The sequence below is a fragment of the Motacilla alba genome, chromosome 2, assembly GCF_015832195.1.
Source record: "Motacilla alba alba isolate MOTALB_02 chromosome 2, Motacilla_alba_V1.0_pri, whole genome shotgun sequence".
Taxonomy (NCBI): domain Eukaryota; kingdom Metazoa; phylum Chordata; class Aves; order Passeriformes; family Motacillidae; genus Motacilla; species Motacilla alba.
Window position 1 is genome coordinate 101183538 of NC_052017.1, and position 23375 is coordinate 101206912.

The following is a 23375-nucleotide window of genomic DNA, read 5'->3' on the forward strand; positions in this document are numbered from 1 at the left end:
GAAGACTAAAAATACTATTTCCACATTCATAAGTTAGATATATTATACCAGGAAGTTCCACAAATACTCTGTATGAAAAGGTACCAGATTCTCATGTACACACCAAAAATATTAACACACCTTGTTAAAGGTGAGATTCTGGTCTTAGTTGTACAACTGAAAATTGACACTAAAGCCAGAAAGCTCAGTGAATTGTATTTCAAAGATGGTTTGAGGCCCTCTCAATTCCCACTAAGACAAATGAAATCTGGTCCTCACTAAGCATAGAGTCAACATGAACTGTGCACTGACACCTAAACCAAAAACAGCAGAGAAAAATGTATGGTTATGAGTATGGCCATTTCACTCCTTTTCCTGTCAGTCTGCTAATCTGGTCTAATGCACAGGAAAGGGATTCATCTTTCAGTCATAAAATTTTATAACTTTTGTCTGATGTGGTATTAAATTGTACTGCAAAGCACCTCGGGATGCATGGCATGAAGCGTGGTATACAAGTGTAGGTACAGTATGTTGCTGCTGAAATGGCACCTGAAAACTACAAGGTGGCTAAGACACAAAAAAACAAAAAAAAAGTGTAGAAAGTTGATAATGATTTTTTGGGTTGCTTATTTCAATTTAAAAAATAGGTTAGAAAACACAAGTTTGTTTTTTTTTTTATTGCAAACTGCAAAATTCTTTGCAACGCAGACTGTTAGTAACTAAGATGAAGGCAAAGCTATCAAAGTCTTGCACTATGCAAGCATCAGTTAATAATTATGAATCTCTTTCCTGCAAGCTCCCGAGTTTTAGACTAATTTTCCCCTCTCCATTTCTTTATCTCTTAAAGCTGCCTTAATACAGAAGGAGTTATCATTTAAGCTTTTTTAAATAAAGTGTTTTTAATCCTTGGTTTATATCGTGCATTAGGAACCACATACTACAGTTTTTTATTTTGCCTCTAAGCACTGCAGCATGAGCTTTTCAGGCTGTGAGTTTTTCAAAGGGTGAGCTCCTCTAGATGCAGTGTCCAGGGGCAATGGGAAGTTTGCCTGGCTTAAATACTCCTACAGCTGCAGTTGTCCTACTGTACTCTTACCCATTCCTGTAGAGCTATACAGCATTCATTAAATAATATATTTGGAAACAGTAAGTGTTCTGTGGCTTTTCTATCACATTTTCAAAGCTGAACTCAGCCATTTGCCAGACTTGTACCTTTCCCAGGAGGTCACACTCAGATGATCACTTAATTCTAACTACAGGCTTGATCCTGCAGTTTAACACAACTTCTTTGGACAGTGGAAGACAGCAAGAGTAGGTATTACTTGTAATTAAAAACCTGAATACTTTGTTAACAGCTGTATTCCTCTACCAGCTCAAGCACAGTTAATTTGATTTACCTCAGATGCAACACTATTTCTGTACAGAGTCATAAACACATATTGGGAGAGAGATCTAATCTGAATGGAACACCGTTCATAAAATGGTACTAAATTTTTAACATGTAAAGTTAAAAAAATATTTATTTCATGTAGTGAAATAACTGAGATATTTTCTAAGATGAGTAAGCACAGGTTTGCTGTAGTAGGCCATAAAATACATACCTAATTAAAAGATTTTACAGGCTTAGTAAAATCAGAGAATTTATTTTTTCCAGTGTGTGTCTGCCTGATAGCTGAACTACTTGCTTAGAGATTATTTCTTGGGGGAAAAAAAGCTAACAAATAATTTTACCATTGTTATTATATAGGTAAAGATCACAAAAATAACCAAAGAAAGCATTAACTAAATAATACAGATGGGAAATCTCAAAGTTTTTCTCCTGATAATAGTACTTTTCTCCTTGCCCACCCACAAGGTCAGAAAGAACATCTACTGCATGAAGCGCTGAATGAATGCTAAAGCACACAAAAAAATCTAACATCTCAGGCAGTTAAAAGGCACTGCAAATTTCATTTGCATGCAGATTATTACATTGTTACAGTCACTACCATTACCTTCTTCCGGATTTACATAATGTATAAAACCAGCAAAGTTCCTTCTCAAAGTTATCACATAGAAGTGCACTGCACTAAATACTCTTTCACAATACCAAATTTTCAAGATCACTTCCTAAACTTTTACTTCTTACGTGCTTCACTCTACGTCTATGCAAACCTATTTAATTTACAGTTCAAGGGCAGGAATCAGATAAGGGGTCTTAAATTTTTTACAGTGATTGGAAGAAAAAAGAGGAGAAAGGAAAACATTTGTTGTGAAAATATAGACATAAAACCAGGTAAATTAATAGGCTTAACACTTAAGGAGTTTGACTTCCTGCTACAGTGCACTGTTATGTTTTGAATTATTATTAAAAAACTGCCCCTGTTTAGTTTAAAGTTAGCACGGGAAGGAGGTGTTAATGAATACAAGCCACAAAGGGGTTAGAGTTAAGCATTGAAAATGCAATAGCACCTCATGCTTACTACTTAACACTGTGCAGAAACCTCTCTCTTTTTGACATTGGACAATAACAGATTTTCCTAAATTCCAAGTGGAAATGCTTTGCATTTTAACTGTATGTTTTTAACCTACAGTTTTACTGTTTCATTTCACCCCTTTGACACCTGATGAATAATAAACTATATACTCTAAGTGTCATGTTATGACTTTGCTGTTCAAAATACCATCTCCCCTCTGAAACTTGACTTTTTGACAAGCACATCAGAAATTCTGCAGAATTGTCAGAAGACATGATAGCTGGTAGATGGCCAGAACTGTATTTTGTCTGATTTTCTGTATCCTGAGGAGTTTAACTAGGGAAGAAAAATTATTTTTAAGAAGTGACATCTTTAGCTCTGAGATAAAACAGAAAAAAATGGAGGAAAACTATTTCAATTGCTGCAATAATCATATTCTTTTGTGTCACTCCAAATACATGCATAAAAATTTCCTTGCAAATCCACTTGTTAAAATTATTTCCGTCTTTCCTCCCGACTTGCACTATGACAGCAGTAATCAAACCTGAAAACTGCCCTTAGCACCTCAGTGTAGCCAAGTTTACCACCCCTCCCTTCAGCAGAAAGCTCCAGCATTTTGCATACTGTTGTCTGCTCCCCAAGAACTGCGACTTCCGAAATTACTTCAGCAATAAACTTTGATAAAGGGAAATGTTCTCACCTAAAATTGCAGTTGGCACAAATGGATCTGTCATACATCATAAGCAGGTCAATGCAGGAAAGGTAAAAAGAGAGAGAACAGTAAATGATCGATACATGTTCCCGAGTTTTCTTTCAGAAAGCTGCTGTTAGCAAACGGTATGTTTCTTATATATACATTAAATGTTGATGGCAAGAAGTATAATTACATAAATATGTATGCTTTTATGATGGAAAGGTCTACAGAGGGTGGAAACCAAGAAAAAAACTGGTTACCTGGGTAATAAGAATTAGGCACTGTTGTGCTCAGTGTGTTAGTTTTCATTGTAAATGAAGATGGTGAAGATACAGCTGCAAAGAGAAATAAAGCTGGTTAGAGACAGAGATATGACATGCAGCTGCTTAAGCTGAGTGACACAGCAGATGGTATTGACTTGACTTAGAGTTCATCCTGCTGTGTTTCTTGCACTGGAATCAGGACCTAGGGAAAACCAGGCAAGTCTAGTGAATGAAATAGCTCAGTAAATTTGATCAATTCTCTAAAAAGAAGTGTCATTGGAGAAAGCATTTTGATTGCTGATGGGAAATATACTTCTTCAATCACTAGATTAGACTGAATACTGATGCTTGAAACAACACATCACAATGACAAGAGGTGCTTTTGATAGAACCTTTGATCATTGATAAGTTTTCTTTATAACACTGTAAATGCCTTATGCAAATATTCTACTGAAGTTTATTTTTTCCTCTCCTTTTTTTTTATTTGATTTGTTTAGACAGGTGGATAGTATGCATAGAGATTCTAATAGACCCTGAATATTACTCTTTGTTTAAAGGTGGTTTCCAGGGAGTGATATACAGACCAATGCTCACACTGGTATTTAATCACTGAACCATTTGTAAAACCAATGGGAACAAATTCAGTTCAGTTTGCCCCTAGTATACAAATATCATGCAAATTACCTACATTTAACAGGTAGGAGTTAATCACAACATTTTACAGGATGTTCACCTAAAGAGTCATTAGTGGCTTTTAAGCAAAGTTCCTTGCACATTCTGCCTTAGCTGCTTGTCTACACATCTCAAATTCAGTCTGACCAGTGAACACAAGCATATTCTGGATATTCACACAGGAATGTGTGAAACAAAAGAGAGCTGAGGAAGACAGGATCTGCTGGATGAGGAGTGAGATTACTCCTGCTGGCTTTAATCCATCTTTTTTACAGCTCACCTTCCAGGGCAGTTACTAGCCCTTGTTAATATGGGGATATCTCAAAACTGGTTTGAATAATGCTGATAGTTATCCTTTATCGTATAAATTATTATATCTGAGACCATGTTCCTTTGATTATGTCTCCAGAATGAGGGGATTACATTTTCTTGACAGCCAGAACAGAGAGGTACTTCTTTCGGGTATGGATACAGAGTTTAGTTGAAGTCAGGGCTGCTGCAGGTAATAAAACTTGCCAGGTAGAGAATGCAGGCAGGATAATGCACTTTCATAGGAAGTAGGAATGTTCTAAATCTCTTATGTACAAGGTCTTACACAAAGATTATTCCTGAAGACTGTCAGGGTGCACCTTCTGGTGACCATGTTTCTTATGAAAAGTCTAATTAGAGGTTCTAGCCCTCGAGCAGTATAAAAAACTTGTTATGGCAATACTTTCAAAGAGGTTTGAGGTGGTTTGACATAAGGAGGATTTAGTCCCAGGAACTCATTGCAGCTTCATTTGTAGTTATGACCATTCAGTAGCACCACTGGAAAACTGTACCATGATGATGGAAGATGAAGTAAAACCTCTTGATCTCTTCACAGAAATAAGCAATCTCATTAACTGCAAGGGTATATTCTCACCAGAAAGGCCGGTCTGATTTGAAAGATCTATTTCAAACCAATTTCAAAAGTAACTCAAATGCAAATTAACATTGTAAATTCTGAGTCTTCTGCTGCTGAGAAAAGTCTCACTGTATAAACCTCAGAAAGTGTTTGTACAATTGAGCTCATCAAAGATAAATTCTTAAGCATATTATTAAAGAGTGGGAGTTGGGCCTTGCATACTGTTAGTACTTGAAAAAAAATTAATCTTTGACAGATTCTGAAGATGTTAAAAAAACCACTGGCATGCAAAAAACCCTGAGGTTCCTTAAGAACCAAAATAAAAAAAAAAAAAAGAAACAATTTTTTGAACCCAGTCATTCTTTTAAACAATTATAAAAAAGTATTATTTTTTCATGGTCTCTGCTTAGCCAACCCTCTGATAGGAGTGAGACCTTCCCTAAAATTCTAATACAGGAAATTTTATAACCCAAATCTTATTTATTTTCAGGTCCAAGAAGGCCCAGGATATTAGAGAATCTCTTATGAAATTGCAGAACAGATAAATCCACTGATTCTTTCTTTTCACAAGCATCATCTAGAATTGCAAATAATAAGACAATCAGATTATCATTATTAAGTTATTACACTCAAAAAGAAATTTGTACTGTCAAAAAAAGTGAACAAGGGAAGCATTTGAAGGACTTGGGACAGCATGAGAGATATAAAATTTTCAACATAATGGAGACTGGAGAAAGGTAAAACTACTGTTTCAGTAATGTCACTGCTCTTCTGCAGAAGAAAAGGATGGACAGAATAAAGCTCAATTATCCTTATTATTTTTAAAGAAGTCTATACTTGATGTCTGACTGTCTTGCTCATTTGAATAGACACTGTAATGTGCTGCACAGTGGGAAACTCTCTGTCCCATGGATTTCCCATGACTGAGTAATGAGGAATATTTTAAAAACCATTTGCACCTTTCTTTCACCTTAAAAAAAAAAAAAAAAAAGAAAAAGAAAAAGAAAAGGAAAAAGAAGAAAAAAACTTACATCTCCCATTTAGATTGTGCGTGTCCATGAAAGAGAAAGCCTCATCACAGTTGGTGCCTTGCTCAGTGTAGCTTTTATCCATTGAATTCACCATCACTGTCATTTCCTGCCGAGTACTACTCAATGTCTCTTTCCGCTTCTTAGCCAATTTTCTTAAGAAATGAATGATGAGGAAAAAAAAGGAGAAAAACAACTCTCAGTAAGCAGACATAGTTTTCATGTTGTTTACATCAGTACTGTAGTTTGTGATTATATTATTAAGTAACATTTACGTTTGTTTCTGCATTTCTGGAACCTTAAATTCATTGTACTCTCACCTCTTTAAGTCTTATAATCAAGGGATAGTTGCAATTGCACTGACACGTGGTCAACAGCACCTTAATCCTTGGGGACCACCACTGAATTAAAGGGAACTACTTGGATATGAAGGTGATGTGAATGACAGTATCAGAGGCTACATATGATTAAACATATAAATAAAAATAAAAAGACAGGCTTCACTGGAACTGACAAACCAGTACCAATTTTCACGTGCATAGAAGAGTCTGGAGAGGTTTTACTGAGACACTGTGTAACACAACAATCTCATTTATATAGTCCTGTATAGTCTGTGCTGGAGCTCTGAATACATACTGCACATTTGAGGCATTTCAAATTGACTTGTATTCCTAAAGACTATTTTCTGCCACTCCTGATTTCAGGAGAATTAGTCACATGAGTTAGTTGCTTCTCAGCAGGAGTGGTCTGTTAGAGACAAGACCTTAAAACTGGTACTACAATAGTGATTCATTAAACTATAGAACTGCCTTGGATGAATATACCTTTTTTTTTTCCCCAGATCTGTCTGCTTCAGTCTAAAGTCTCATTGTCTCTCCCTGTGTTATGCTTAGCTATATCACAAAACAACATGTCCAAAACTCTTGATTTTTCCTTCAGCCTCTGTGAGGCATCTGTGATCCTGATGATAGTGGATCACATGGCTATTTTGCTTGTTTCCCTGGCCCATGACTCCGTTTGAGACCAAGCCTTTCTCCAAGTCCTTGCCTTGAGCCTTAATTCAAATTTTCTAGATTCCTTCCGTAGAGTATCTTCAAGGTATGGGTTTTAAAAAACCACAACTGCTCCACAGATTTTACTTGTCCTGTCTGTTAATTTAATGACTTTTCCTCTGTGGAAAACACAATGAGCCAGTTCATATTCATCTGCCAGAATGATCTTTTACACATCTTCAGCTAGAAGTTACAGGAGCTTATTATCTCACCTGGGTTCTTTCTACTTCTAGAGGTCGAATGTATCAAGCACAACCAACTTGTGCTAACTTTCAAAGCCTTCTGTTTGTTAACTCTTATTCAGTATGAAAAGATGGTTCCCACCACAGGCAAAATTTTACGCCAGCCTCCCCTAGATTTTTAAACATTTGTCTCCTCTCATGCTACACAGGAGTGGGTTTCTGTAACTCTCCCAACTGATCTTACTCTTCCACCTCAAATCACTATTGCCTCAGCCTCCTCATGCTCCCCATCTATCCACCTGTTATCCCCTACCTTTCACCTGGATGAGAAACCATTTGGGCAGGAGCTGTGGATGTGTTTTGCACCAGTGTAGTACCAAGCTCAGCAGCATCTTAATCAATGAATAAAGCTCAAAATGTCTTTGAAATTAAAGGCTTGCTAACAATAAAAGCAGGAATAGTAAGTGCAGGCATGGTATTGGGTCACTGGACAGGAAAGTATAAAAGGTCACATTTGGCCCTCAATAAGCTGACAGTCTGCCACCTCATTCCCAAGGGCATGTCCCCATGACTGAAAGTGAATGAAGTACACTGCCTTAAACATCTACTGCAGCACTTGCAGCAATGAGCAGTGCTATGCCTTTGGCCGTCCCAGCTCAGGAGTCACTTGTGTTTGCTTGAGCCTTTGCTTACTCTACAGACTTGATAATAAAACTGGTTCTTGATTACTCCACAGTGCATAAATGCACAAGGGAGCATGGTCTGAACTCTTTCATATCAGAAACGGTTAAATTTCATTTGAGTACCATAAGTAAAACAAAACTCCTACATCTGTGCATCCTTCAATCTCCCCCCTCCTTCATGTCTAATTGTAATGAATAAGAAATATATTATTCAAAGTAGAATCTGAGACTTATCACCTAATGCATGAATAACTTAATAGAAGTCCTTTGTAAGGACAGGCTTATCAAAGTGGTAACATGAAATGGATATTTTTTTCCTCTTTCACCCTTAGATGGCAGTGCATTTAGATGGCAGTCATGCATGACTCCTCTTCCAATCCTTGGGTCCCATGATCAAGCTAAAGCAGATTTATTTTTTAAGACAGTAAAAACTGTACAGTACTTCTCAATCTGAATCTAATTCTGGAAATATGTCTTGTGGGAAATGTCCAAATCTGAAACAACTTACAGGAAGAGAGTAATATCAGCCAGACTTCTGTACTGTGAACAAAAACACCCACTGGACTCAGTCAAGTAAACTTCAGCTGAATGTAACATTTCTAGCATCTGCAGTTTTCAGATTCTGCTGAAAGTGTTGCAGTGCTGCAGTCTCTGCATCTCATCCATTCCTTGGATCTCTCAATCCCCAAGAGGGTCTAGCTATACAAGATTTAAGAAACTCGTAAAACCGTGGCACCTCACATCTCCACCACCACTCATACTCTAATATTTGAAGTAAATTTTGGGGGGAAAAATGGTTTAAATATTTGATCATCCTCACTCATGGAAAAGACACTTCATAGCTACTATCTGATGTTTCATCCTTCTTAAAGGAAAAGAGATCTACAATCAAAGGGAAAACATTAAACAGATGGAAGCTCCCAGGATGATTACCTAGGAGAAAATTATTTTTGTAGGGAAAGCAAAAAGATCAGCTTATCACACAAATACCATTACTATATGAGGAAAGAGAATGTACTATCTCAGTCCCAGGAAAGAGGAGCCTGATATTCAGAAAAATCTCAAGACTAGCTAGGAACTGTTGGAATTTCAAGGCACAAGAAATAGAAGGAAGTGAACTGGTGCAATGGTTATAATATATTAAAATGCACAGTAGACAAAATACAGACTTCCCCTGCAAAACTGTTCAGGATTTTGTGTATCATTTACTCTGTTCTGTACAAATATTAATAAAAACAGTCCGGGAAAGTAAATAAGCTAAACAGCTCATCATAATCTGTCCCCATTTTATCCACCATGATGAAACTCCCCAATGATGAATCTTCTGTACAGTGCCTCCTTGTTGGAAGGCCCACTCTGTAAAACTTGTGCAAGCCTAACTCAGTATTTCTCTCAAAATCCTTCTTCTCAGTGACTTCTCCCTCAAACGCTCCAAGAAACCAACTCCAATAACTGCTAAGTTGCTACTACAAAGTCAACCTCTAGCTCATTTTCCACCTATATTACTGCATCCCTTTTCTCTGTCCTATCTTGACTTAAATACCAAACTCTTTTGGACCTAGCTTGCCTTTTCTCTTCCTGTTTAAAAAGCACTGGGCACAAAGAATGAAGCACAATGGGACACTGCCATAGTTAGAGGAACTTAACAATGTAAAAATAATTTTTTTTTTAAAAATGGTGACTGGGGTTGTAATGAAATCAGGCCCTGCCAAAAAACGTGCTTTCCATTTTAACTTAGGAACAATGAGAAAAGCATATTAATTTGAATCTAACAAAAACCTCCTGCTTCCCCATTCCACACTGAGTGCTCCTCTCCTTCTGTATCAGTATGCCTCCCTTCTCACCGGACAAAGAAAGAAGAAACAAGATGCTGCCACTTTCTACGGCTCCAGCAACACACTACCACCACCAAGATATTAATAAACAAAGTGAGATGAAATTTCTAATTGTGCTGCTTAAGGAATTGGGCTGAATTTTTTATTTTAATTAATGCACTGATCTATTGCACTTACTGTAACTCAAGATAAAGTAGCTGCTTCTTACATACTTATTGTTTTAAATTTTACTTCTCTGCTTGTGGACAAATCACAGAAATGGTTCAGATGAAGAAAGGATTGGGGCTTTCATGTAACCCAGTAGTGCAGTGCACTTATAGTTGCAAAAGCCTTTTAACAGTTTGCTCACCAAACCTCTAAAGGAAACTAAACTACATTAAGAATACTCTTTTAGTAAAATGCTTTAGCAGCTGGTTAGAAAGATGTGACACCAAGGGTAGGGTTAAGTGGTCATTTTTTCACAATATTACTAGTGTCCATCCTACAAAAGTGCATGTTGTTATTCGCACTATTTACCATATACATACTGACCCAGAAAATGCCCAGAATCTCTTTCAACAAAACACAATTTTAAAATGGTAGTAATAAAATTAAATAGAGGTAAAAATTACAAATTATCTCATGAGGCAGAGTGATTGGACACTCACTTAAGGCGAAATTCAGTGTTGAAAAATATAAAGGCATGCATATGAGAAAAATATTCCTAATTATACACACACAATATTGCATCTAAATGACTTCATAAAAGTCATTTATGATGAAGAAAGAGATCAGATAGTCACTGATTCTTTGAAGACAAGAAGTTTAGCACTGTGTATAGTCACAAAGGCAAAAAGAAGTCAGAAATGACTATGTAAGGGATAGAGAACAAATAGGAAAATGTGATTAAACAATTGTATAGATCTGTGGAGCTTCCATATTTTAAACACTGCATGCAGTTCTGACACATGCCTATCCAAAAAAGATTTTTACAAAGTAGAGAACATATACAGAGAGGTGATAGGAAGATCAAAGGAGCAGATCCTACCAGAAGAGCAGTAATCCTTCCATAGATAAGGAGTCCCTAGTTTAAAAAGGAGTCAGTTGAACTGAGACTATGATAAAAGTATGTAATAAACATGAAGAAAATGAAGACATTATTAAAGAATTTGTATTTCTCAACAATGAATGAACCAGAAGCAGAGAGTATATAGATTTTTTTAAAATACAAAAATACATATTTTCACAAAACCCAGAAAATGCTCTGCTCTGCCTTGCCTTGAGTCCTGTGTGCATTTTTGGGCACCACAGTATAAAAAAGACATTAAGCTATTAAAAAGTGTCCAAAGGAGAAGAACAAAGATGATGAAAGGCCTTGAGGGGAAGCTGTATGAGGAATGGCTGAGGTCACTTGGGTCTGTTCAGCCTGGAGAAGGAGAGACTGAGGACAGACCTCATTGTGTTCTGCAACTTCCTCCTAAGGAGAAGAGAAGGGGCAGGCACTGATCTCTGCTCTGAGCTGACCAGTGACAGGACCCAAGGGAATGGCCTGAAGTGGTGCCAGGGGAGGTCTGGGTAGGACATCAGGAAAAGATTCTTCTCCCAGAGGTTGCCTGGGCACTGGAACAGGCTCCCCAGGGACGTGGTCCCAGCACCAGCCTGACAGAGTTCAAGAAGCATTTGGACAGTGCTCTCAGGCACAAGGTGTGACTCTTGGGGTGTCCCATGCAGGGCCAGGAGTTGGACTCCATGATCCCTGTGGATCCCTTTCAATACAGGATATTCTATGAAAACATTGTAACGCATCAGCACTAGGACTCAGGAGATATTGGAAGTTAGTATCCATAAAAGAAAATTTGATAAGGGCCTGAGTGGAGGACAGAGAATGCATTACCTTTCCTTCACTCTGTTTCTGTATTCAGCTGAAGGTCTGTCACTGACCACTACCACAGACATGGTGTGGACTTTTTTTCCAAAATTTGATTCCACAAATTTTTTATTGTATTAACAATCCCTTCAACAGATAATGCAGGAAACAGGATTTGAACATATTATTTGCTTTTCTTACACTCAGAATTACTCACTTTTTTAGTCTACTTACAGTATCAGCTGTGCTAATCAACATTGTTATTATTAGTAGTAGTGGTAGTAGTTGTATGTGAATTAAATTAATTACTTTGCCCATCTATTTTGGCTGCCTAGGGTATACTAAAAGAAAACCTATAGCTAATTTTGGGAAATCTGCTTCAACCTGAAATAATTTAATAAGCATAACTAATTCAGCAGCATTCAGCATGAAGATGCAATATGATAAAAGCTCTCCACAGGAGGTGGGTAAAAAAGTGCAAAGATAATGGACTTGTTCCTTGTTTACTGAGTTTTTATACATTTTTCCAACTTATGTTGAAATTATTTTTTCTTGAACAACAAAACAATTATTCTCAATAACTGTGATTGCTTTTCTGTCTTCAACAATGGATCCTCTCAGGCAGAGACAAACCCATGCATCACATATCATTGTGAGAATTACATGTGTGTGAGCTGGTACACATTTGGTAACACTGTGTATTATTCTAATCTGCATTAGAAAATTCAAAATGCTACTTCCTATTTTTAGAATTTATTTTTTTTCTTTATTTGGGAATACCTTGAATCCCCAACGCCTCATTTGTACTCTTTATGTTGCTTTATATTGTTAAAAAGTCCTTACAAAAAACAAGTTTTCAGAACCTGAATATCAAATCCAATTCAATCAAAATAGTAACTCTCTTTAGGTGTTATTAAATAACTGTAACTACAAGTAATTAGTATTTTAGTCTACTTTATATTTCTTACCAAAACAGCAACACTCTGAACAGAACCCTTTCTATCTCCCCCAAATGGACTGAGCCACAAATATGAAGCATTTGAAATCAAATAAGGAAACGAAATACAAACAGTATGGCATTAGTGATAGTAAAGTCACCTGAACTTCTGTTATTCAATTTAACATTTATATGTCTCATATTGAAATGCAATATGCTCAAGACTGCAATTTCACAGCGACATTAAACTGTGTTCTGTCAATATTCTATCAGACAAGAAATAAGGTTTGCAGAAATATTTTTAAAGGTACTATACCTTGCAGCAAGAACTAGAGAACACTTAATAAAATACTTTACAAGCTGTCCCCACTTCAAGGACTAGCATTTCTAGAGAACAACCTCAGGAAAAATATTTGTTAGGAGAATTATAAAAAAGCAAGAGGTGTGAGGATAACACTGAATTGTGTAGTTCCTTGCTTATGATCTCTTAATATGCAATCTTGTATTAGACTATAAAATTATTCTTTGTCCTAAGAAGTTTAACATTTATTTTGCATTGACATAGAAGAGTATTGAAGACTGATTTAGAGATATGAATATTTTAATATAGCCAAGGGTGCATAAGCCTTTTTACCTCATGTACAAAGGGGGGATTTATTATAATTTCTTTTAGGTGCCTTCTCTTTGTTCTAATTATCAGCTTCCTGCTTCAAAGCAAATGCTAACATTACTCATTTCATTTTCATCATGCTCTTGCATTCTCTGATAAAGAAAACAGAACAAACTTTAGGAAAATGCTGTGATGATGCTCAAATTTTGGAAACAATGTTCTTGATACCATAGAATTTAATTTTCATCCCTTTCATTCACTGTAGCTTTCATTTTTTGCCACAGAGACATCGGATGAACTTTCACACCAAGACATTCTAACACTACCAGGACTGACTGTAAAGGAGGAGAAAAGAATATGAGTAAAGGGGTGGGGGAAAGGATTCCTTTGACTTACAGAGCTAAGGGAATTGAGTGCAAAAAGAGTGAAAATGTTTTACAGTGAGGTGGAGGTTAATAAAAATGTTTTTGATTTTTATTAGAATAAACAAAACCAGTTTTGATTTCTGTGGTTCTTTCTAAATTTGGCTTTTTACTCACTTCATGTAAGAACTTCAGTGGTCTTTTTGCACTTTTTTGTTACTAGTACATTGGTTCATTAGCACCACAAGAGATCAGAGCCAAAAAGTTATTTAAAGAGATCCCAGTATCACTTGAAGCTCACAAGGAAAGTATGGCATAACTTGAGAAACAGTGGCTGAGAATATGGAGATGAATGGGAAATGAGAAGGAAAAGATGATGGACAAGTAAGGTACAGCTGCATTCAGAGACACATACCTCATCTACTTTTGCTCCTAAGTGTTCTTTCTTGAATTCAAGTATCCAGCACATGCTTTGAGATTTGCTTACAGTGACATCATAAAAAACTCTGCTTACTTGTTTCTCAGTTTCTGCTTTGTATGAACTCCCCATCAGGTTATCTGAGTTTCTGAAAGTGAGGGCTATAGCACCAAACCCAAGAACACCTCAGGTCAAAGGAGGCACTGCACTGAGAATTTGCTGATGCAGAGGATGAACACTGGTGACTGACTGACTGCAGAAAATGGAGCTATGCCTTGGTGCACCAGATTAACGTAACATTTATTTGAAACGGGCTGACTCTTGTCTGAGCTCTCAGAGAAAGTTAGATTTGTGGTTACAGTTTAGTTCTTGCATGCCCACCCAAGAGGACCTCAATGCATTCCAGTGTGATTGATAGGTTCTTCAGGGAAGGCTCTAGGCTACGGCAGTAAAAGGCAATTGGACAAGCGCTGGCAGAACTGTTCGTCTGCAAAGCTGCTGGCTGCACTATTTTTGGCTCAAGTTAGTCACTGGCCTTGGTCTTCAAAAAATGCACCCACACAATTAAAAAAAAATCCAACAACCTTCTGCTTCTCCAAGAGAATAAAACAGTAATGAGATGTAAGCAGCAATATTTCCCATAATTTACTATTATGTAATCTTAACCACGATCTTGAATACTGTAAGTAATGAACTGGGCAATAAATTGTCCCATTCTTCTCAGCTAAACTAAGGAAGGAAAAATGAAAAGTCACAACTTCTCTCAATTTTTTACAAGATTTAACAATTTTGCACTATGAATTTTTATTTGTGGTTTGCTTCCTATGATCCTCAAATTAAAAAAGAAAATAGTGAACACAATGTTTAACTGACCTACAGATCCTCCTGAATTATACGTGTGTATAAGAAAACCACAAAGATTATTAAAACTTGGTTTTTTTCCCCACAAATTAATTACAAGGCAAATGCTTATGAATCTGTTCATTTCATGAAAGACTTATTTACCTAAGTGATTAGAGCAGCCATGTAGAATTATTTGCAGGATGAGTGAGGATCAGGGTGCCACTTAGAATGGAGGAGGCCAAAGCATGGCAAATCCTTTATGAGCAGAGGGAAGAACCCAGTAGCACAGCTGCAACACTTGAAGGCCTTTTTGACAGAAAAGGAAATGGACTTATAAATGTTACACTACTGAGCAGGGAATTCAGCCTGGATTTCTCTCAGTCGACAAATCCTGGAAAGGGAGAGATTGAGAGAGCTGTGCTAGCTCAGCCTGGAGAAGAAAAAGCTCACAGGGGATTTTAGTGTCACTTTAACAACCTAATGGGAGAATATGGAGGAGACAGAACTAGACTCTAGAAACAAGGTGAAAGGACAAGACACACTGGACATGAGTTGCAATCTAGGAAATTCCTCTTAGAGCTTAGTAAAGTTTTTGTCACCACTGGAGTAGCGAAACAGTGGAGCAGGTGATCAGAAAGATGGGATCTCAGTCTTTGGAAATACTCAAAACCCTGCTGGACAATACCCTGAGCAACTTGATTTATTCCAAGCCTGCTTTGAGCAGGAGGTTAAAAAAGATGACCTCTAAAGTTCCCTTTGGATCCAAATTATTCTAGAATTCCCATTAAGTGTTCTAGTAATAGGGCTTTTTCAGAAAAAGGAAGACATGGGGATTTAAAGCATTACGGATTTGAACACAATCCTCAATTGAGCCTTTTCTTTAAATAGTCCTACATGTAAGATGCAGTCAGAACCAATACAGAATAATATTAACAAAATTACACTCAAATAATTAAATATGATTGATATAAATTCCTTTTAGTTAATTATTTCATTCTTTCAGCATTATTTTCTGCCGCTTGCACTTATCCACCTTTCTAACATAACGACTGAAGCTTGTGTAAATATTTTTATCAATACAGCTTTTTCATTAGAGAGCTAGTTATATTCACATTGAACTGCATAATGAGAATGTAAAAATTTTCCATGAAAAAAGACAAATTATGTTTTGATTCTCTAAAATGGTATTGATAATGTGCTCTTATTTAAATGAAAATGAAATGTTCAATTTTCCATTATGTTTTATTTGTATTAATTTCTGCTACATTAATTGTACATAAATGTAAAATGGCAATACACTACTTTACAGGCTTCTGTGACAGTATTTCAAGTTTACTGAAATTATGTATTTGAAGTCTTTGAAGAAATCCTTTTCTGAAATATATGGTCACAGGAAAACGACACATCTGGCCTTTCATTTTGCCTGAGAATACTTTCTCCCCCACAAAAAGAAATTTCATTCTCTTAGCTAACTCTGTTTTAAGAACATGAAATGAAAACTTACGCAGAACCTACACTTTCTCTTTTTTTACCATATATGCCATTTTACTTAGACTCACAGAGTCATTAAGGTCAGAAAAGACCTCCAAGGTCATCAAGTCCAAGCTTTGACTGACCACCACCCTGTCAATTAAAACACAGCACTAAGCGCCACATCCTGTTGTTTCTTGAACACTTCCAGGGATGGTGACTCCACCCCTTTCCTGAGCAGCCCATTTCAATGCTCCACCACCCTTACAGTGAAGAAATTCTTCCTGATAAACCTGAACCTCCCCTGGCACAGCTTGTGGCTGTGTCCTCTTGTCCTGTTGCCTGGGAGAAGAAGCTGAACCCCACCTCAAGCCACTGCAGGGAGTTGTAGAGAACGACAAGGTCTCCCCTGAGCCTCCTTTTCTCCAGGCTAAACCACCCCAGACCTACATTTAAACGGGAGCACATGGGTTCTTTTGCATGCAAATTAATATACATACCTGATTTTGTTTCAAAAGCTAAAATGTTAAAGGAACCTAGGTAGATGAATGAAAAGTGTGTATATCATACTGGGCTCAGAGTGTTTTCTCCATAGTAGTGTGTAGATGTGTATTAAAGATACTGCACAAGGTAGAAGAATACCATATTTATAACATATTGTAAAAATATATATTTTGCATTTGACATTGCAAATTCCTCTTTGTCTCAACAGCTTTTCTTTTTCCTCTTTGCCCCCCTCATATTAACCTATGATATGAATTAAAAAACTAAACAGACAACACCGGGACCTACTCAGGAGGAGGTAGTTGTGTGATGTGCACTGCCAGACAAGACGAACATGAAAGCTTTTAACAGGAACACATCCATGACAGATTCTGAAATTCTCTTCCTGAAACTAATTACCATTTTAGAAAAGGCTGGCTAATGATGAAAGAAAACACCCTCTTATCCCATAGCTGTCAGGTTTAAGTAGAGCCTCAAACTCCCAGGCACAGTATGCACTGTAGGTGTCCAGAATCCCTCTACTCTCACAAACCAAAAAAGGAGGCAGTGTTAAACTAATACAAATTTATTTTGGGATGGTTTTGCCCACACCAAATTTTTACCATATTTTCTAAGGTCTTCTAAGCATGAGGAATATGAGGAATTACAGAGATGTATGGCAGATGGGTCTGTTAAAATGCATTAGCCTCTATGAGGTTTGCTATGATATTCTCAAAGTCCTTAAGCATGGCCAGGCAAATGTCTTTCTTTAGAAGTCTATCTGCCACATAAGCATTTCCATACACAAAGAGAAAATCCCCAGTTCCACAGCGCTTCCTACCTGAGGCTGATCTGGGTATGGAACAGGTGTCTGCTACGTGAAATATCTTGTTACTTGCACTATGGGGTTAGAAAATTTGTCTTGCGAGTCCCAGTGGAGGAAGCATATCCCCGGATCTCTATGGCATCTAACAAGTTAGTTCTATGCTTGCATAGGCTCAAGTTAATAGGAAGCAATAGCAACTGTGACAGTTTTAAATACAGGAGATGTTCTTCCTTTAAGGCGCTTAGGTCTTTATTGCAGATCCCTTTCTCACTGACCAGAAACTAAGGCATTTGAGGGCAAATTGTCTGCTGGGTATACCTCAAAAGACACAAGCCTGTGACAGGCATGGTCCTGTGAGGCCAGGCTGGATGGGGCTTTGAGCAACCTGATCTAGTGGAGGGTATCCCTGACCACAGCATGGAGTTTTGACCTAGAGAGATTGAATATCCCTTCCAACTCAAACCATTCTATCATTTGGCTTTATCAGTATATGGACATAAAATGTTATCAAAATAAATAATTTAAAGTTCTCTGAAACATCCCTTAAAAGGGATGTTTAGCATACTTTAAAGGGATCTTTATCATATTTTCTATTTAGGTATATGTAAATGTATTGTATATATTGTACTTATTATAATAATGCATGTTGATATGTAAACATGTAGTTAAATATATGTAGTGGTGCACTGCAGAATCAAAAGGAAAGGTTTTCACAGGCTTAACCTAATACAATTCATTCAATGCTTTGCTGATCCCCAGCAGTGGGATACAAAAGAACAAAAGGCTTTCTGCTGATGAAAAATTCTGCTGTGTTAGTCCAGATGTTGTGGTAAACAGATAAGCATCCTGACCTAGCTCCTGCCTAAGTCCTTCAGTGGCAGGTACTTCTTCAGTTCTTTAATATAATGCCCTCTGTGAAAGACAGAGTTTCTTGCTCACACTGACTTTTGATCCATAGCCTTGAATAGATAATTTTTGCCTCTTTGTATCTTAATACAAGCAGCAGCCTGTAGAATATATTTGCTAGTGCTGGAACTGAACATTCACAAACTTGCACATAATTTTTTCTGCACTACCTACACTCTATCATGTGCCTTTCACTTTTTCAAGAAATTTCCTCCTTCAATACTTCTATGATATTCAATATATCTCAGCAGTTCAAAATACCCAATGCACAGAGTTTTAATCACTGTTTTAGGAGTCTATCTTCCTTTGCTTCCACAAGAAGTAATCTGTCTGAACAAAAGTTGCTGACTAAAAGCTCAGAATAGGAAATAATCAGTCATGTAAGAAAGAAAAAAATTTCTCCTAAGGGGCTGCTGAAATTGGGCCATCCTCTTAGGGCAGGTAGAATAACTACTGGTATGCATGAGGATACACCTGGAGCATTTTTGGAAGCGCACTAATGCACCAGTGCTCCACGCTCACCGGGAAGGAAGGCACTAAAGAGTGGATCTTTAGCAGCATGTAGCTTGTAAACCATTCAGTGCTCTCCCAAGCCATGGGTATATCATTTAATTGGCAGTGGGAGCATGGTGGCAGATGGACTGCTGCTAATCCAAAGGCACGACCAGAGGAGGAAGCGTTCCAGCTGAGACTTTGTGTGGCTGATACTGTTGGTCAGCCTAAGATGCAGCTGCACGCTCAATCCAATTTTATCCCACACAGCAGAATGCGACTTCTGGGAGAAACTGTCATCTGTCCCCTGTATAAAATGCTAATGAAGTTGTCCAGCCCCTACTTCTCTTCCAGCAGGTATGTGTGTTGGGGCCTTCTGTGCAATATTCAGTGGCTCATAAGGAAGATTTTAATGTGAGGCCTGTATGGCAAAGAAGGCTGATTAATCCACTTTAGGGGCTCTTTACAGCATTCTGGAAAGGGCAGCTGATACAGCTGCATACCACGGTGGCTTTAGGTAAGAACATTTCAAATATTTAGATACCTTCATTTTTAATTCTGGCAAACTTGAACCTATTAACACCAAAGGCTTTCTTAATTAAAAGATGTAAGAAAGGTGTCAAGGAAAGCTTCTCTAAATCTTTCTAATACAATTTCATCTGAAAAATACAATCGGTTTTCCAGCCACAATAACTTTAACATTTGAAAAGAATTTTAATTAATGAGTGCATATAATACAGGATTTTCTCTCAGAGCTTTGCCACCCACAAGCAGAATGATAATCCAAAGACTGAAGAATCAAATTTTGCATGGAACCGCACTACCTTTAAGTCTATACCTCTGTCACAGAAACACAAAGGAAAAATGAATGCCTTGTACTCAAATCTAATTCTAAATTCTATGAAAATACACTTTCAAAGACAGAACGACATCTTTTATCCTTGGAAAAACCTGAAACTTCTAAACAGAGCTTGCACGGTAAAGCTCTTTTGAGCAGAGTCAAAGCAGCAAATAGTCACAGCCCTTCCCCTGATGAAATCATCCATCACAAAAAATAATATATGTAAAAAAAGAGAGCTGCTAGGTACTGTGCTGTTCTTCAAAAGGCAACAACCTCAAACAACTAAAAAACTATTGTATCATTAAAAACATCAGTCAGACAGAATTTGCAATTTTAAGAGTAATGACAGCTGCTGTTTTTACAATACACAGTCCTGTACTTCAAATATACTGAAGTATTACATTTTACAGTAGTAATGTAATACAGTAAGTACCCTAAGATTTATAGATACAGAGAACTGTGTGAAGAGAGGTGGCCCTGAGGCCAGAAAAAGAACTAACAGGCTTTTGTGTTGAAAATAACAAACTGTTCCTTTACAACAACAGACCGTGGTGAAGTTTCGAAGCTATAATGTGTTAGTGCTAAAATTAACTCCAACTCATCATTTACAGAGAAAGGATACAAACTGTGACAGTTGCAAAGCAAACTGCTTGTTCTTTATTAAAAAAAAAAAAGACACAAGAGAAAAACCTCATCATAATTTGTTAACAAAAAAAGCATACCTCCTTAGCAAAACTTAGAAGAGTTCAAGCAAAATGATTCTGCACCACTGAAGAATGTAATGGTTAATAATAACCTTTCTGTGATTTTATTGAATAATATAGCACAGAACTCTCTGTTAAAGCTCTTCAAGGTTTGGGAGAGGGTACTTGAGAGGGAGAAACTTAGTGCCTGTAATAAACTGCAGGTCAGTTCAAGAGACAGGTCTGGGTAGGAGCCCCATTAGCAGAAACTAGAGAGAGAGGGAGGTTAGCAGGAGATTAAATTGCAAGGCAATACTACCAGTTTATAACATTTGGGAATATGTGGATATTTTATTCTCCTGGAGAACTAGCCACATCTTTCTTTGCACTAAAAACAAAAAGCAGTGGGCAGGAATGCTTCTAAAATAGTATAGCATTTACTGTGAAACAGGTTCTTTTCATGTTTTGGCACAAATGTTGGGATATTTTCTAATGAAGCAGGGTAAGTAAGCCATAACATATGGCTATGTAACAATACGAAAGTTCCTGAAAATATCTGTAGTGTTGTGACTATTTTCCAGACCTAAAGAAATATGAATACACAATGGCAAGTTTCCCACATTCATAAACTAGATCACAGCAATTTCTCTTTAACATACTGTGTGATTCAAATTATAAGTACCTTAAGATCAGATGTCAAACAAATGTTTTGAATAGATTGACATTTCCTAGCCTATCTAGACAACTTGTTAAAAAGGAGGGAAATTACAAGACCCCGTAAAGCCGACTTCAGTAGACAATTATGTGAACAAGGAATTCAGAACAGCACATTCCACTCCTGCCCTTGCAGAAAGGTGTGCTCTTTCAAGAGCCTACCAGGCTTCCACTTGCTTTTACTTGTTTGAGACCAAATGTAAAAGCAGGATCTCTTGTACATCCATTAAACTCAGCCACTTACTGAACTAAGTAATGGAATCCTCTCAGTGAAAAGATGACCTCAGTGCTGCAGCATGGGTACTTGCAAGAGCATTACAGTAATTAAAAATTACCCCCCGACCGAGGGTAATGGGGTTTCATGCAAGTCACTGCATGGAATGACATTACCCTCCATCAGGGGGTAATTTTTAACAGTCATTAGTCATCTTTAAGCTTACAAACACTGGATAAAAAATAGTATTGTGATAGTTTCTTCAACAGCAAGCAAATAAGCAACTTGAAAACAGATGAGTGGACATCTGTGTAATTCATTAGGGACACATGTTCACTATCTAAACAGTGTTCTCCTTTAAAACACTGCAACACTATAAATAACAGTAAGAGTGGGTAGTGGCATTGCAGTGATATTTTGGCATAGGTGAATTACAGGTGAGGAGACTCTAGCTGAATTTAGATAGGAAGTTATGGTAGCAAGAAGCTAGATAAACAAGAGCTTTCCCAAAATCCAGATTCAGAAGATACACAGACATCTAGATCAGACTGGACATAAGTCTGGGTAGAATTTAAAATGGCAGTAAACCAGTATTTTCTCTACTATGACAGCCGATTTCAGAAATTAGGTAAAGTTTATGAATTATTGCCATATGCAGGGAAAGCGGAAAAAAAAAACCTCACTCTGTCAGAAGCAGACAGAAATGTCTGCATAACTTGGTAAATTATGTTTTGCATGTCAAAAGACCTACAGATAGGAATGCATTAACATTGGGGCTTGAATCTGACAAGGACAACTTACCGCCCCTCTGCAGTCCCAGCCTGAATTTGTCTCTGCCAATTCTTTATTTTTTTCCACTAGGATCTATGAAGTTCGTGTTCCTACACAATAAAAGACTCTCCTGCTATTTTTCCACTTTGCTAATATCACTCCTTTCACCTGAGGAATTTTAAATATTTAATGGAGTTTTGCTAATTAAAACTTACATCACCCCGTGTGAAATATGTATGGTAAGGGGACAGACAAAAACCACTTCCCTCATCAGTAATATGGATCTTGGAAGGAAGTTAGCAGTAGGCTGACAGCAGTGTTATTCTTTCCACAGAAGATGGAGAAGAGTGCCGCATTCAGCCGACAGTTGAAAGGATTTCAGCAGGATGAATGTTATCACTTAAATGGAGGGTTGGTCCAGGAAATGGAAGCTTTGCATTTTGAAACAACTCAATTTATGTGCAGTATGTCTAATGGATTCAAGTTTTCTATGAAATAATGTCCTGTGTTCCCCAAGTACTGTGTTCCCAGATCTCCTCTGGGTCCACAGCACCTGCTCCCCAGCATCTCCCAGCTACCTCTCCTATTGGTAAAATGAACTAAGTAGCACTAATTGCCAAACAGCAAGAAGGCTAAAAATTGGATGAAATATAAAAATGTCTCAAAGTATCTGTAAATTCCTCATTCAAGGTGATCCAACAGATGGGCAGTGTGTCCCTCAGTGCTGCACTGGGACAATGATTTAAAGCAAACTTATGGATTTTTCAGATGAGCTAAAAATTTAAAGAGAAGTTTGCAACTTAAGCTCGATTCAGGATTACGTCTGAAAGTACTGAGCTTTAAGCAATCACATGATGACAAGGCTTATGGCAGTCATTGGTCACTCTCACTGACAGAGTGGGAGCTAATCATGTCTTGTTATTTATAATTTTATCCTTTCCATCTAGTGCCCCTCTTAACTTACCCTGCCCATCTTTTCTGCCTGGTATTTTGGATTTCAGGTTCAGCAGTGGCAAGATCTTCAGTAATTCAGTGTTTAAACATCAAATGTGAAAGTGTGGCATGAAATATGAATGGTCTTTAGGTATTTTTGAATGGTGTTAAGGTATTTTTTGCTAACAATTTTAAATTAAATAACAGGCAAAAATATCATAGTATATATGATGTAAGCTCAGTTCCCTCTGGAGGTTCCCATCTCTCTCTCTAATATTTTAAAGTGGAAGCCACGG

At 37.3% G+C, this 23375-nt stretch overlaps 1 protein-coding gene across 11 annotated transcripts in view; it reads right to left on the reverse strand.

Annotated features, from left to right (window-relative positions):
• The window catches only part of PTPRM (protein tyrosine phosphatase receptor type M), a 442907-nt gene that overhangs the window by 87169 nt on the left and 332363 nt on the right, over positions 1-23375 (reverse strand). For 6 of the 11 annotated variants that reach the window (XM_038129423.1, XM_038129422.1, XM_038129428.1 and 3 more), the window contains 3 exons: positions 5982-6133; positions 3390-3464; positions 3136-3162 (listed from right to left, as the gene is read on the reverse strand). In XM_038129423.1, the coding sequence (XP_037985351.1) occupies positions 3136-3162; positions 3390-3464; positions 5982-6133 (254 nt within the window). The remainder of the gene's footprint in view (positions 1-3135; positions 3163-3389; positions 3465-5981; positions 6134-23375) is intronic. The other 5 variants (XM_038129425.1, XM_038129427.1, XM_038129431.1 and 2 more) reach the window with 2 other exon arrangements.